This window comes from Camponotus vicinus, unplaced genomic scaffold (assembly GCF_025532165.1).
Source record: "Camponotus vicinus isolate PSW18456_S1 unplaced genomic scaffold, iyCamVici1.0 SCAF_14, whole genome shotgun sequence".
Taxonomy (NCBI): domain Eukaryota; kingdom Metazoa; phylum Arthropoda; class Insecta; order Hymenoptera; family Formicidae; genus Camponotus; species Camponotus vicinus.
Genome location: NW_028141950.1, coordinates 6547292 through 6563193, shown reverse-complemented (window position 1 = coordinate 6563193; position 15902 = coordinate 6547292). Strand labels below are relative to the sequence as shown.

Below are 15902 nucleotides of genomic sequence, written 5' to 3'. Positions count from 1 at the left end.
TTTGAAATTATCTTTACAGTCCCTATGTTTCAATCGCAAAAGAAAAAACCGGAAAAAATTCTAAAAAATAACTTATTAATTACTTTTTATATCTCTGCTTTCACGAAAAAGAACTTTTGCAACTTGCCCACTCAATTTTATTGACAGATGTTTAATCTTCACTACATTTGCAGCTGGAATCATCTAATTGTAAACGGCGGAAACTAAATTTATCACCAATTCCTGGCAGAAACTATAAGATAGTCATGTAATATATAAAATGTATATTAGCTAAATTAATTAAATAAATTAACTTAATATATAAATTAATATTATTTTTAAAATAGATTAATTTAATTTATATAAAATAAATATATATACGTGTACGTGACAAATAGAAATATTTCTTATATGAAAAGAACTCTTTATATGTATGTACACCGTATTACAAATCCAAAAAGAGTGTAATATTATCAGACTTCTCGTTTTCGCAGTCTCAAATCCTTAAATGATTACGTTACAGTTGCATTTACACATTCGACATTTCGGTCCTTGCTTCCAATAAAAACATAATAAAGTCGGTTAAATATTTTCCGAATACTTTCATGATACCTGGTGAAAATTTGCTCGGTGTATTTTGATGTGGGACGCCATGAAGCATTAAGAGAATATTTTTTCCCAGATCATAATCAGAAAATATGAATTTATGACTAGCATAAACTGGCTAATATCGGAGAAACTATATAAACTGACAGTTTTGCTTTTTTCCTTTTTTTTCATTATCTATAATTCATGGACAAATTCCCCAAGTTGTATGAGCTGAATTGCGAATAATAATCATATTGAGTTCCTGGATTCCTATGCCACTCGTCGCAGTTAAAAAAAAATTAAATTAGAAGACCCTGTCTCTCATCAAATTATTAATAACGACATATTATATCGCTCGAACGTGATGCCTTCATTGGAAATAAGCAACAAGGCAGAATTAAAAAAAAGGAACTTCTAAACACGAAGACAAGTCGATTAATAATGCGATAATACAGGGCACTCGACCAGTTGGTATCCAATGTATTTTCGTAACGAATGGATACAGATGTGGAAGACAGATAAAGAGGCACAAGCAGGCTGCCGACAGTAATTACTATGATAATTACAAGAGCGAGTGGCACAGGAATTCTGGAATGCAACAATATATATATCATTTTGATGTGTAATCTATGAGATTGATTGAGAATCTACAAGAAATAAATACAAAAATATACAAAGATTGTTTTAGTACATGAAAATTTAATGCATTTTTTCCGAATAAAACTATTCATTACGATGCATCATTTGCTTTTGCTCTCATATTACATCTCTCTCTATTCTCTCGATAGAGTACAAGAATCATTTTGATACAGTAAGAACATTTCGATACAGTGAGAATTATTCTTGAACGATAAGAGAAACAGCGATAGATCAGCCACAGAATATTTTTCTATTGCGTTTCCTTGATATTTTTGAAATCGCGGTGAATTAGACAATAATCGTAAAAATTAACAGATCAGAAACGAGACAATCTATTATTACTGTGGCAATTTCAAAGTGTACATCATAGTTAAATCCAAATTAATGTGCACGAGATAATTTTGTACAGAATTGAAAAATGGCATGTTGAACGATCATGTTTTTCGATTAAAATTATTATACAATATCAATTCAAATATTGCTTTTATAAAATAAGACAATACAAATTGTTTCTAAAATACATATAAATCACGTCATCTTATGTTCCATAAAATTGACAATTCATCTCTGACACTTTGGTTTATACATTTGCGTATCTTGAGATATCGCTAAATGAAAACACTAAAAAATGCGCTCGGTAACTTACATATATTTTATCGACTATTTGATCCGTTCAATCATCGAGCGAACGATGATGAAAGAAAAGCGAATATTTCGAGACAGAAATAAAATAAAACTCAGTAAAACATTTTTCCTTCCATACCTGACAGACATAAGTTTCAGCACATTAGGTAATTCTTTCGTTAATTGTATCAAATAATTAATATAATTTTTTTCCTTCAATACTCGCAATTTTATATTATACCTAGTCTTAACACTTTCGCAATTTTTCTTCCTATTTATATCTTTTCTTTCCTCTCGTTTAACGCATTTTGCAAATATATAGATATATATAATTTTAGCAATATATTGATTCTATTAGATAACACTAATTATATAATGGACATTGTATCACATTAATTTCAATTTTTTTTTAATGATTCGTCTGTTGATGCTGCTGCTCTTTACAGTTTATATCTGTCCGCTTCTCCCCCCTTCACATTTTTATATGAAAGCCCCTTATATAAAAAGATTCGATTTTATCACTGGAACGAGGCTTAAATCTTGTTTTCTCTCTCTTTTTTTGTAAAATATTAAAATATTTACACAAATATTTCAAAACATGTATGTGTGATGTGATGAAAAAGCAGAAATTAATATACGACGCGGTAATAATAACTTACTGGCGAAACAACTATTATTTAGCAAAAATGACTTACGTTCCACCAGTACGTACAATTTCAGCGGGCGACGCAAATAAAATATTTAAGGAGAATTATTACATGTTGTGATGTGTAAATCGATTTGTACTTCCGGTCAAACTTTGATTGTATTGAAGAAAACAAATCTTTTATGTTACCAGACATTGGGAACTTCTACTGCTCCTGAAAATATCCAAAGAGAAGAGTTAAAAATAACTGTAATAAATTTATTCCAAAGATTTATAATAATTTATACCAAGAAATTAATTCAATAATAAAATTTATAGAGAGAAATCGTACCTGGTAGAAATCGTAAACTGGCTGTTTTAACATCTCTTATTTCCACGACGACGATATTTACGACTTTTCCTGCTTAAAAAAGAATTACAATAATTATTTTCTCGACATATTGTAACAATAATGTACAATCTTTTAATAGTAATCTAAAGAAATAAGTACATACCTAATCTTATTCGGAGATGGAACTGATGGGACATGTTCCGCGATAGCGGGTAGGTCGGAATAAAAGTTTTGAGACGGACGTAAAACACCTGCGGTTCGTGGCGATAATTTCCAAATTAATTTCTGCTTGTGAGTTTTGTTTGCTTGCTCCTGAGCGTTATATTTACTCAATATGGCGCTCACTGCCCCGTGAGTGGAGCGGAAACTCTCTTCTGAAATCTAATAAAGCACAAACTGATGAAAGGCAATAAATAAAATATTTGATATAAGACAGGATTATATATTTTCGAAAATATTTTTGCCTATCTTGTTTCGTTTCTCACTTTCTTACCTCGCTTTAAGAACTTTTTCATTTATTCAATTAATTCTAATTTTAATGAAGAGTAAACAAAAGCCATTTTTTACCATCCAGTTTATTTAAATATGCATTTCTTTTATCGAGAAAAGGATAGCTTTACACTATAACGCATCTGAATAATGGCTACTTACCACGTTTAAATTATTAATAATCTTACGCATGTGTAAAAAAAATAAATAATAAGCTTAGAAATATGAAAAAAACTTAGTATGGACACTTACGTTGCATTTCCCTCGGAGTTTGGCAGCAAACTGCGTTAATTCATCTCTTAGCCTCTGATATGGCGGCAGAATAGGTGCATTGTGCGATAGATTACTGACAGTAGCTTCCGTATTCGCGGTCATCAACCGATTGACAGAGGCATCCAAGTAACTGCAAAGTAACATCAATGCCACCTCGGACGGTTTGAGACTCGCGCAATTACCATCGCAAGCCACCATTTCCAATCTGAGAATTAATTCAGATTCCTAAAACAGAACAAACAAGGATTTTGTAAATTTGTAAATTTCATAAATTGGGTAAAAATTGATTTTTAGATCTTAATAAACGTGTATTTTTCTTTGATAACATCAGTATAGATAAGTACATCGAATTTTACTTGATGTTTAGTATCTCGAGGATCGTAACGTTTGTTTCTTATCATTTAACAGGTATTTGCAAGGATGATAATCGACTTACGTTGGTGATACTGGCATACACGTCACCGAGATGCAATTGTCTCGCCACAGCGTGGAACATGTTGTTGAACAGTCGTAGAAAGGTGAGTGCAGTGATGGGTCGAGTACCGGGTGCCCGTTCCAACTTGTCCTGTATCAGCTGCGACATACGCCTGAGATCGTCGGCGGTACATCTACACTGTGAGATGGAGACCAGGTGGTCGGCGTCGAGGGGTTGCATCTGTTGAACAGCGGCCGTGTAAAAGGCGGATACGCTGATGCAAGCCATGTATTTCTGCTTCGCGTTCATTCTCGTCAAGAAACAGTCCATCAAATTGATCGCCATGAAGAATACATCCGATGACAAGTCGTACATTACTTTCAGGCATCTTAATATGTAAGCGGATTTATCCCGTGCAGCGATACTTATGTACTCGTTCTATAACATACAATTAAATGTTCATAATTAATCATTAAATTATTAATAACCTAAATTAATTATAAATAAATCTATAAATCTTATCATCTAAATAAATTATTAATAATCTAAATTAATTATAAATAAATCTATAAATAAATCTTATAAATAATCTATATAAATTATTAATAATCTAAATAATCGTAATAAGACCTGTTAAATTGTAAAAATTAAGAAACTTATTAAAAATTTTTAATTTGTATAAAATTTCTCATGTTAAAATAACGATGATGGCAACTGAGTTTTGTCATGAAACCTTTAGTTCTATGGTGATATTGCTGAAGACAAAATTTTATTATATTTTCTTCATCAGGTGAATGAGTAGAAATATTGTAACCAAGTCCCTTCTTGGCAATAGCTGAAGAACTACTATATTTTCTTCATCAATTGTCAGGTGTAAAGGCGACTCTCACCTGCACTCCCTCCCTTGTGGGAGGCAAATCATCGAGATTCGGCTGAAATTTAACCTCCTGGACGAGGTTCAAGACTAGGTCCTCTTGTAGTTCTTGCAGTTCGAGGGACGGGATTGCATCCGGTACAGGCAACCCCGATGTGTCCATTCCTGCGGTGTGTGACATCACAACAGCTAACTACACCGACGATCCAACTAGGACACCTGACAGCTAGGGATGTAGTATAGCTGATGAGACGAATCACACAGAACAAGAATGGCTCAGCTGGCTAGCCTTGTATCTGCAAAACGTCGTTCAAAAATATTATTAATAATTAAATTCAAATATTAATATTAAATATTATTTTATTAATAAGTAAATTAAATATTATTAAAAATTAAATTATTAATAATTAGTATTAAATATTATTTTATTAATAAGTAAATTAAATATTATTAAAAATTAAATTAATAATTAAATTAAATTATTAATAATTAATATTAAATATTATTTTATTAAAATTAAATGAAATATTATTAATAATTAAATTATTAATAATTAATATTAAATATTTTACTAATAATTAAATTAAATATTATTAAAAAATAAATTAATGTCACATGCACGGCGATTTTTTATATTAAACAGATATGTCTCAAGATCACGCCTACGTCATTAAAATAACCGTGCGTCACGCGTGAACAGATTTGTATGATTATGCAAGGTCGAGACTGAGTGTCTTTTTCTCTTTTATCTGACTGGTCGATGTAGACGACCAGTAAAGAAAATATTACGTGCTTCTTGGTGTAGGTCGACCCGACTGGAAAGAGAGAGTTTGAAGTTTGCACGTTCCTCGACTTCTCTTTCACTCTCGCGACCATCTCTGGATGTAACAATGTGAAAGAATAAATAAATATACAAAGTGATCTAACCGAGAAAAAGGAGGAACGAGAAATCGACCTCATGGTCAAAATTAAAGTGCACATTCAAAAACGAGGACAAAGATTATATTGCGAAATATACATCCAAAAAAAACTCCTACTTCAGGAGAATCTACGATGGATATTTCAATTTGAAATTATACATGTGTACTAATGAAAGTTGATGTCCATTATAATTTCATAAATTGAATATTAAAATTTAATAAATTTTTTTTGTAAAAGAAATTTCGATATAATATTAATTATAATATTATTTATTTATAATAATATAATTTTATTACAATTTATATCGTAATTAATATTATAATTTTACTACAATTTATATTATAATTTTATTACAATTTATATTATAATTAATATTATATTATTATTATATTATTATTATTATTATTATTATTATATTATTATATTATTATTATATTATTATATTATTATTATATTATTATATTATTATCATATTATTATTATTATATTATTACTATTATTATATTATTATTACGATAATTGTAATTTTTCTCCTATTTAAATAAATTTAATGGAAATTTGTACGCGCAAGATTGAATCGAATAAATACGTAAAAAATGCATGTAATTGAATTAATAATATAATTGAAGTAATAATTTGACATACATGGTGATCGATATAAGATAAAAAATAATTTTCTAGTCGAGAGTTAAAGCCGAGTAATCTCCAAATTAAGTATAATTATCGACGTTTATCGACAATTTTATGTGATCTGACGTCACGACGGTGAAGATAGACGTTTCCTTTGTCGAAGGAAAACGTGTATTATCGCTGAAAGTATATTTGCATCAAAATCATCGACCATGATCTCATGGTCACATTGCATCAAATCGATTCTCGATCGCGAATTGAACGAAAGAGACAATGAAATAATTATCTTTTCTGGAATAAACATTCGCGCGAGAGATAAAACAGCGAGATTTAAACGATGTAAATAAGAGCGAAATGTCGAAAACAAATTTTGAAAATATTTCCTTGTCGAATAATAATAAGATTTAATGCAATCTACTCTCTTTATATCTTTTCTGATATCGACGTGCGATAATTGCTGATTAAAACTGAAGGAGAAAAATGTTTTTAATTAAAATGGAAATGTGCTCTGGAAGATCAAGGTCTTTAAATATACAAGTTACACGATTAATATGAGATTTCTTAAGATCACTGGCATCACACTAGAGGTGGATGATTCGAAGATTCGACTTCGAAATGAAGATCATGAAGAGTTGCAACTTTCACTTCTTGCAGTGATTCTTTAATAACGGCCAAGATTTTTAATTATATACAATTATACATCGTGTAATCGCCAGTTAAATACCAATTTCTTTTTAATCGAGTCTCAAATATTATTAAACATTGATTGTGCCTAATTAATTGCTGTCAGATCTGCCACTGATCGAAAGATCGAGACATGAAATAAGTCAGAAAATCTTGCACAAATAAATCGAAATTATTGTTAGAGAATTAATTTGATTATTTCCATTATTCCTTTTGAAACAAAAACATTTAATATTATAAACAAAGATTTTATATTATTATTTTTATTCAATTTACGCACTGGATATAATATAAGTCCAATCTGGAATCAAGGTTCTATTATATGACACGCACGAATGTGCAACAAGGTTTCAGCAATGCATTCTGATGTAATGTTGGATGATCTTTTCTCTCGCAAGAATTCACAAAATTTATGTGTCGTCAGTTTTAATATTTTTAATAGTGATAATATTTCAATCATAAAAAAAGAAATATTATATAATTAATATTAATATATATATATATATATATATATATATATATATATATATATATATAATTAATATTAATCTAATATTAATATATTAATATATTCAATATATTATAATATAAACGAAATAATGAAAGCTGAAATGCAGTGACATATTTTCAAAAATTTTGAAAAATAAGAATCTGAAATTATGATTTAACAAAATGAGGAACAAATTATAAATCATAAATTAAGAAAATGTATATCGATAATAATTGAATTATAAATAATTTTTAAACTTTAGTGTCTCTCTCTCTCTCTCCTCCATTTCATTATAAAATATAATAATTAATATAAATATAGTAATATATTAATATAATAATAATATAATAATGTAATAATAATATATTGAACAATCTAATACAATTTAACATAACAATTTCATATAATAATTATATACTAAATAATAATATATTAAATATTAATTATTAATAATATATTAAATAATTTATTCTAAATTTTTATATTAAACAACGTCTTCCACGACTGTCTAATTTTAGAATATTATCGTGATTTATCCCCCGAATCCTCTTATCGCGGGAAGAGTGAAAGAACTCGAACATCCTCGACAGTATTCGAAGATTCCTTCAAGACGACGAGAATAGACGCGAATGCGAAGATATCGAAGCAAAAAAAAATTATTATCGCTTAATTACACTCTGTAAAGTTCATTAAACTAACGCGATGCTCGATTGATGTTAAATTAAATCATCAATGAGATCATTGACAGATATACAAGGTCACTGATAACGTGTGAACCGAAGTAATTTTTATTATTATAATAAAAAGCGCGTTTAAAATACATTCTAGAGGAGAGGCAAACGAAAAGTATTATTAAAAGTATCATTAAATTATATATCATTATTAAAAATTTTCATTAATTTTGAATTTTAACTTTTCCCATTTTTCTAGTATTACTAAAATAATTTTTTTTAATGTGATGAGCACAGAAAAAAAAATATATATAACATTCTCGCATGTAATTTCCAATTATTCAAAAGAAAACATGTTTTTCTTGTAAAATATCTTATATTTTTGTACCGTTATGCGTTTATTTAGCAGATAGATTCTTTGGCATCAATTAAGCTAATCTTTGGCTTTTTCACTTTTTAATTCGCTCTTCTTTTATTACCATTTATTATTATTCGACCCAAAAATTATTTATATATACAGCTAATTTAATTATTTATTATTGTGCATGTATTCTTATAAAATTATTCCACTTTTAAATCTCAAAATAATCATACTTTGTGGAACTGCAGTAAATAAATTTGTATTCTTTCGAAAGGTCATAGTCTAAAGTAAAATCCTGCAGCAGCTTTTTTTAATATTTATTTATTGCAATGTTACGAATTTTTTAAAAAACTTCCACTTTTGACTGATTCTCGTTCAAACTTCAATTTTTATAAAAAAAAGATTTTAACATATGACTTCAACAACGATTGGATGATGTTACAGAGACTTCGAAAAGTAATCCCAAATTTTTTCAGATTTTTTTAAAATTTAGAACAATAAAAACTTGGGGAGAACGACCCAGATCATGTTAATAAAAATAATCTTGCAATCGGAGACCTAACATTCTTCGAAAAAAAATATTTCTAACAATTTAGAAAAGAAATCACGCGTTTTTTAAGATTTAAATTTCCATTTTTGACTGATTCTTGTTCAAACTTTGATTTTTATAAAAAAAAAAATATTAACATATGACTTCAACAATGATTGGATAATGTTACAGAGACTTTGAAAAGTAATCCCAAATTTTTTCAGATTTTTTTAAAACTTAGAACAATAAAAAACTTGGGGAGGACGATCCAGATCATGTTAATAAAAATAATCTTGCAATCGGAGACCTAATATTCTTCGAAAAAAAATATTTCTAACAATTTAGAAAAAAAATCACGCGTTTTTTAAGATTTAAATTTCCATTTTTGACTGATCCTTGTTCAAACTTCGATTTTTATAAAAAAAAGATTTTAACATATGACTTCAACAGCGATTAGATAATGTTACAGAGACTTTGAAAAGTAATCCCAAATTTTTTCAGATTTTTTTAAAACTTAGAACAATAAAAAAACTTGGGAAGAACGACCCAGATCATGTTAATAAAAATAATCTTGCAATCGGGAAGCTAACATTCTTCGAAAAAAAAAAATATTTCTAACAATTTAGGAAAGAAATCTCACGCGTTTTTTAAGAAATTTCCACTTTTGACTGATTCTTGTTCAAACTTCGATTTTTATAAAAAAAAAAGATTTTAAACTTAGAACAATAAAAAAATTTGGGGAGAACGACCCAGATCATGTTAATAAAAATAATCTTGCAATCGGAGAACTAACATTCTTCGAAAAAAATATTTGTAACAATTTAAGAAAAAAATCTCACGCGTTTTTTAAGAAATTTCCACTTTTGACTGATTCTTGTTCAAACTTCGATTTTTATAAAAAAAAGATTTTAACATATGACTTCAACAACGATTAAATAATGTTACAGAGACTTCGAAAAGTAATCCCAAATTTTTTCATGTATTTTTTCTTGCAATCGAGAAGCTAACATTCTTCGAAAAAAAAAAAAATATTTCTAATAATTTAAAAAAGAAATCTCACGCGTTTTCCGCGAGAAACAAACAAGCCATAATACAGAGCATTTTTCCCACGCAAAACAAAGTAATGATTTAAGAGATCGCGCGATTAAAGTAATTAAATCTCGGCGGGAAATCACGAATAATCGCGGAATAATCTTCTCGCGATTCGTTCGAGGTACAAAAAAATGCGCACGACTACTCACGTTACTTGGCTCGCGGAAATGCACAGGGGGATCGGAGAAAACACAGTCGTATATCACAGAGAAGCATGCATGCAGCGGGTCGTTGAACAAAGGCACGATGAGAGCGGCTGACGCAACTCGCCGAGAACTGTCAAACTCGCGGGCTGGCCTCTCGGCGATGAGGGAAAATATACAGGGTGTCCCGAAACTAACGCTTGATATTTTAAAGGCAGATTCTCTGGCCAATTTAAAAACGATTTTTCCTCAGCGAAAATGTCGAGGGAGATCATTATTTTTTACATATTCTCAATTTTTGTCATCATGTATCTTTCCAACTAAACCTTAAATTAAAATTCTATTAAAGTAAACTCTACCTAAAATTAACTAAAGAATGTGACTTTATTAATATTTTATTTCCATGAGCCTTAGTTTGCGAAAACTATTTTAATAAAACTATTTAATAAAACTATTTAATAAAACTACCCTTTATTTTCAATCGTTTAACTCGAAAACTATTAGTGCCGCGACATTTTCGCTGAGGAAAAATCGTTTTTAAATTGGCCAGAGAATCTGCCTTTAAAATATCAAGCGTTAGTTTCGGGACACCCTGTATAATAAATATTTCCAGAGCTCTCTCGCAAACTATCACCTGACTTCGCTTCTCTCTTCCCGCGAAAAACGTACCCGACTTTTCGAAAATCTTCGAACACGTTGAAGCGAAACACGTCACACGCTTGGCGGGAAAAATATATCACTGTGCGAAATATAATTATAAATGCAAATTTTTTCGCGAAAAGCGAAGCCCTAGAGACAGAGGAACCCGCGAGTAGCAGAGAAACGCGAGATGATGCTCGCGTATCTTTGACAGATTGACTGATCGGAGCGAAACGTCGCGCTAGGCGCGAGTAACGTCAAATAAGAGGAGAGGGGAGGGGAGCAGTTCGCACAGCTGAGTAACGGCCGGGTCGCCGAAAACGGCCGAAAACACCCGAACGAGGGATAAAAATTTCGCACACTCTCAAACTAGTTCGTGTGTGTTTCACGCGAGAACGTTGGAGCTTTATCCCCTTAAAACCCGCTTCTGGGGCAACTTCCGAATGCACTGTTTCCGGGGAGCAATTGAACGCAAATAAGGGTGGAAATAAAATGAAACGGATTAATGAGTACATCGATGGAATATATATGTGAACTTGTCGAAATGATCTAGTTATGAACTGTGTTTAATCATTAGAATTTATTATTTATTTTAGTCATTAAATTTATTATTTATTATTTAATTTGTTATTTATTTTAATCATTAGAATTTATTATTTATTTTATAGTCATTAAATTTATTATTTATTTTAATTATTAAATGTATTATTTATTATTTAATTTATTATTTATTTTAATCATTAGAATTTATTATTTATTTTAATCATTAAATTTATTATTTATTATTTAATTTATTATTTATTTTAATCATTAGAATTTATTATTTATTTTAATCATTAAATTTATTATTTATTATTTAATTTGTTATTTATTTTAATCATTAGACTCATTAGAAGCGAAATTAATAGACAATGATCTCTGTTGTCGAATTTATATCACATTATGCATCGTTCTAGGCAAAGTTTTAGAGAAGTAGCCTCACACTCGGCTTCGAAAATATTTTTCTATCTGCCCTGAGAGTAAAAATGAATCATTCAAGAAATATGCGATGGTCCAGAACTTGTAATTCGGATAGAAGACAGAGTGGAGGGAGAAAACGCGGTGTCTGAATATTTCTTTTCGATCATATTTCGTTCATATTTCTTTTCATCGTATTTCGTTCATATTTCTTTTAGAAAAATAAGGCAAATGTTTAGAATATTCTAAAATTTATATAACATTATATTAAAAACATTATATTAAAAATATATTAAAAATATATATTAAATAAATATATTAAAAATGCATATATATTAAAAATATATATTTGAAAAATATATTAAAAATGCAGTTTTATATAAAAATAATAGTAAATTTAACCAATAAATATGTGAGGGCTATTTTTTGTAAAATACAAAAAGGTTTCATATAAAAAATACTTTATGATAAATGGAAAATATAAAGCAGTGCATTTTTATATCTCACACAATATTATGAAAAACTCAATATGCAATTTAATATAGATATAAAATTTAATTTTGCTAAATAATATCTTTAAATCGATTTGTTTTTTTATAGGTAGTATAATAAAAATATGGATGAAATATTTTGTATTGTTATAATATGCAGGGAATTTTCCCACATCGAATGTAGCATTTCGTTTTTTCCAAAAGGTTAAAAGTTACGTCATCACTGTGTATACATATATGAGAGTTCAACGCACCCGAATTCAGTGCAAATGTTTATCGATCTTTCGACGTTACACATATGTTGCAAGGCGCAATATATTTGTTAAATTCCGACAGAAAGAGAATATTATAAATTATATATATAAAAAAAATACTATAATAAATATTATATAAAATTGTACATATATATATAAAATAAATAATATATATTATATATATATATATTATATGTATATAAAATTTTTATAAAATTTAAAATTATATATAAATATATAAAATATATAATTATATAATAAATATATAATAAAATAAATGCAACTAAATATATAATAAATATGATAAATTGAATAATAATTCAATATAATAGATAAATTGAAAAACAAGATAATCGTAGCAATAAAATATAATAGAATTAATATAAGACGGACGATAAAAAAAAGTTCTTATATAAAATCGTTAGAAAAAAAGCGATGACCATTAATACCATTACTGTGAGTATTATTAATTATCGCGAAATGTGACGACTATTTTATCGTCATAAACTCATCGCGTTTATTTTTACTCATTAATAACCCCACGTGACCTTTCCACAAGTGTCACGCGTACCGTTTTAACAATAGATAATAAATGTCGCGAAAAGGGGAGATTAATTAATTTAAAATTAATCGAAAAAAAAAAATCCGACGAAGACTACTAATCATTACAAGGTTATTATCTCTCTGTCTCTCTAAACATAATAAAAAATCAATGTCAATATCGGCGCGAAAAAAAAAAAAAAAACAAGTTTATCGCAATCTCGAAAGATATTTTTAACATTGGTCATCATACGCATTAACGCATTGTCGCCCTTGTTTATTCCTTCCCCCTTCGTTTCCTCTCTATAAATTTTTTAAGCATACTGATTGGCTGCGGAATAGTAATTTTTTGAGTCTTTAGAAAAACCTTCTATTCCGCAGCCAATCAAATAAATTTGTCGACAAATGTAATATCGATCTAACTCGAAAATTAAATTTTAAATCGCATCTTGAAAATGACAATAAAATGCACGTAATAATTCTTCAATATTTACATCGATACGAAAATAAAAAAGCAATTGTCCAAATCGATATCGAGAAAAATTGGAGAAAGAAATGTCAAAATTTCGTTTGATAAATCTTGTTCGAAGAATCGTTCTAAGAATACGAATTAAACGAATAAAAAAAGGAAGATCATCTATTCATACAGCTGAAAAAAAATCTTGCGTGTCCGGGAAACATGTCCTTTGTTTCAAAATTACTAGAGGTTCGTTTCAGAGACCTTTTCTCTTTTTCTCTTCCTTCATTTCTCTGCAAAATCGTACATTTATTTTATTAAAAATCTGGAAAATGTAGCTTGAATATCGATAACTTTCGGCAAAAATTGTTTTCTTTTTTTTTTTATAGAATTTGAACAAGAGAAACGATTTTTCCGACATAACCCCATCGCTCAATCGATCGCAGCCGAAGTGACAACTTCGCTCGAAATCAAGGATAATTTAGTCTAGAAATTTTCTGGCCGCGGTTCGAGAGGCGATGATGTATTTTTAGACGTCAAAGGGGAAGACAAAGAGGCTGCGAAAAACAAACGACCCTGGAAACTCGAGGGATCGCGTCTTTTTCGCATCGAACTCACGAACTTCGGGACTGAAGATTGAATCGATGATGAGAGATCACTCACCCGGATGCGTCCGAAACGCCTTCACGTCAACGGATCATCCAATCTTGGCCCGCTTCTCGGTCCAGGAGGATAAACAGAAACTGAACCAAGATACCGTCCAGGTCCAGACTGACCGGAGCTGACGGTTGGTGGAACGATAAGGGACCTCCTCTTCACCCTACTCCCCCTCCCCTCTCTTCTTCTTTTATTGCGTCGCCGATTCAGCTGATCGTTGTGCGCCAACGCGCTTCGAAAGTTGGCGGGAATTTCAAACTTCTTCAATTTTTCAAAGCAGACTTGAATCTCTTTCTTTGTCACGTGTCAATTTTTTTCGTTTTTGTAGAAACGTTAATGTATAAAAGTTAATTTTATAATTTTATAATTTATAATTTTTTATAATTTTATAATTTATAATTTTTTAATTTATAATTGTATAATTTTATATTGTTACTTTTATATAATCACTTTGGGAATTAAAAAAAAAACACAAGCTTCTTGTATCGTTAATGCATAAGAACGTTAAAATCATTGTCACTGTCATGAAAATAACTGTCTTGTGTGAAAATATAATTTATTTCGCTAATAAATAAGATAATTTATTCTTCATCGTTGATTATAATAAATGCTCTTGACCGCAACCCTCATGGAAATATTATAAATTTTCCTGTTATTGCTCTAGACGAAAAGTTAATTTTATAATTTTATAATTGTATATTTTTATATTGTTACTCTTATATAATCACTTTGGGAATTTTTAAAAAAATCACAAGCTTCCTTCTTGTATCGTTAAAGCATAAGAATGTTAAAATCATTGTCACTGTCATGAAAATAACTGTCTTGTGTGAAAATATAATTTATTTCGCTAATAAATAAGATAATTTATTCTTCATCGTTGATTATAATAAATGCTCTTGACCGCAACCCTCGTGGAAATATTATAAATTTTCCTGTTATTACTCTAGACGGAAAGTTAATTTTATAATTTTATAATTGTATAATTTTATATTGTTACTTTTATATAATCACTTTGGGAATTTTTAAGAAAATCACAAGCTTCCTTCTTGTATCGTTAAAGCATAAGAATGTTAAAATCATTGTCACTGTCATGAAAATAACTGTCTTGTGTGAAAATATAATTTATTTCGCTAATAAATAAGATAATTTATTCTTCATCGTTGATTATAATAAATGCTCTTGACCGCAACCCTCATGGAAATATTATAAATTTTCCTGTTATTGCTCTAGACGAAAAGTTAATTTTATAATTTTATAATTGTATATTTTTATATTGTTACTTTTATATAATCACTTTGGGAATTTTTAAAAAAATCACAAGCTTCCTTCTTGTATCGTTAAAGCATAAGAACGTTAAAATCATTGTCACTGTCATGAAAATAACTGTCTTGTGTGAAAATATAATTTATTTCGCTAATAAATAAGATAATTTATTCTTCATCGTTGATTGTAATAAATGCTCTTGACCGCAACCCTCGTGGAAATATTATAAATTTTCCTGTTATTGTTCTAGATGAAAAGTTAATTT

The 15902-nt window shown here is 29.0% G+C and overlaps 1 protein-coding gene across 4 annotated transcripts; it reads right to left on the bottom strand.

Moving 5' to 3' along the window:
* Positions 1-1672: 1672 nt before the first annotated feature.
* Cycg (cyclin G) lies at positions 1673-15898 on the bottom strand. Of its 4 annotated transcripts, XM_083087767.1 has the most exons (8): positions 14381-15898; positions 13908-14010; positions 4875-5154; positions 4006-4422; positions 3549-3794; positions 2971-3188; positions 2808-2879; positions 1673-2690 (listed from the first exon to the last, which is right to left on the bottom strand). In XM_083087767.1, the coding sequence occupies exons 3-7, from the start codon at positions 5037-5039 to the stop codon at positions 2834-2836; spliced, it is 1092 nt and encodes a 363-aa protein (XP_082943893.1). In that variant the 5' UTR covers positions 5040-5154; positions 13908-14010; positions 14381-15898; the 3' UTR covers positions 1673-2690; positions 2808-2833. The 4 variants fall into 4 exon arrangements, with proteins under 4 accessions (XP_082943893.1, XP_082943890.1, XP_082943894.1 ...); XM_083087764.1 differs by lacking the exon at positions 13908-14010; XM_083087768.1 differs by lacking the exon at positions 13908-14010 and having other exon boundaries at positions 2808-2876.
* Positions 15899-15902: the final 4 nt, after the last annotated feature.

Bases quoted from the DNA above. Each gene is read 5' to 3' on its own strand.
- Cycg (XM_083087767.1), bottom strand. From the start codon at position 5,039: ATGTCACACACCGCAGGAATGGACACATCGGGGTTGCCTGTACCGGAT. The intron at 3,189-3,548 runs GTAAGTGTCCAT...GTGCTTTATTAG, and splicing joins AACTCCGAGGGAAATGCAAC to ATTTCAGAAGAGAGTTTCCG. The intron at 2,880-2,970 runs GTATGTACTTAT...TTCTTTTTTAAG, and splicing joins CCATCTCCGAATAAGATTAG to CAGGAAAAGTCGTAAATATC.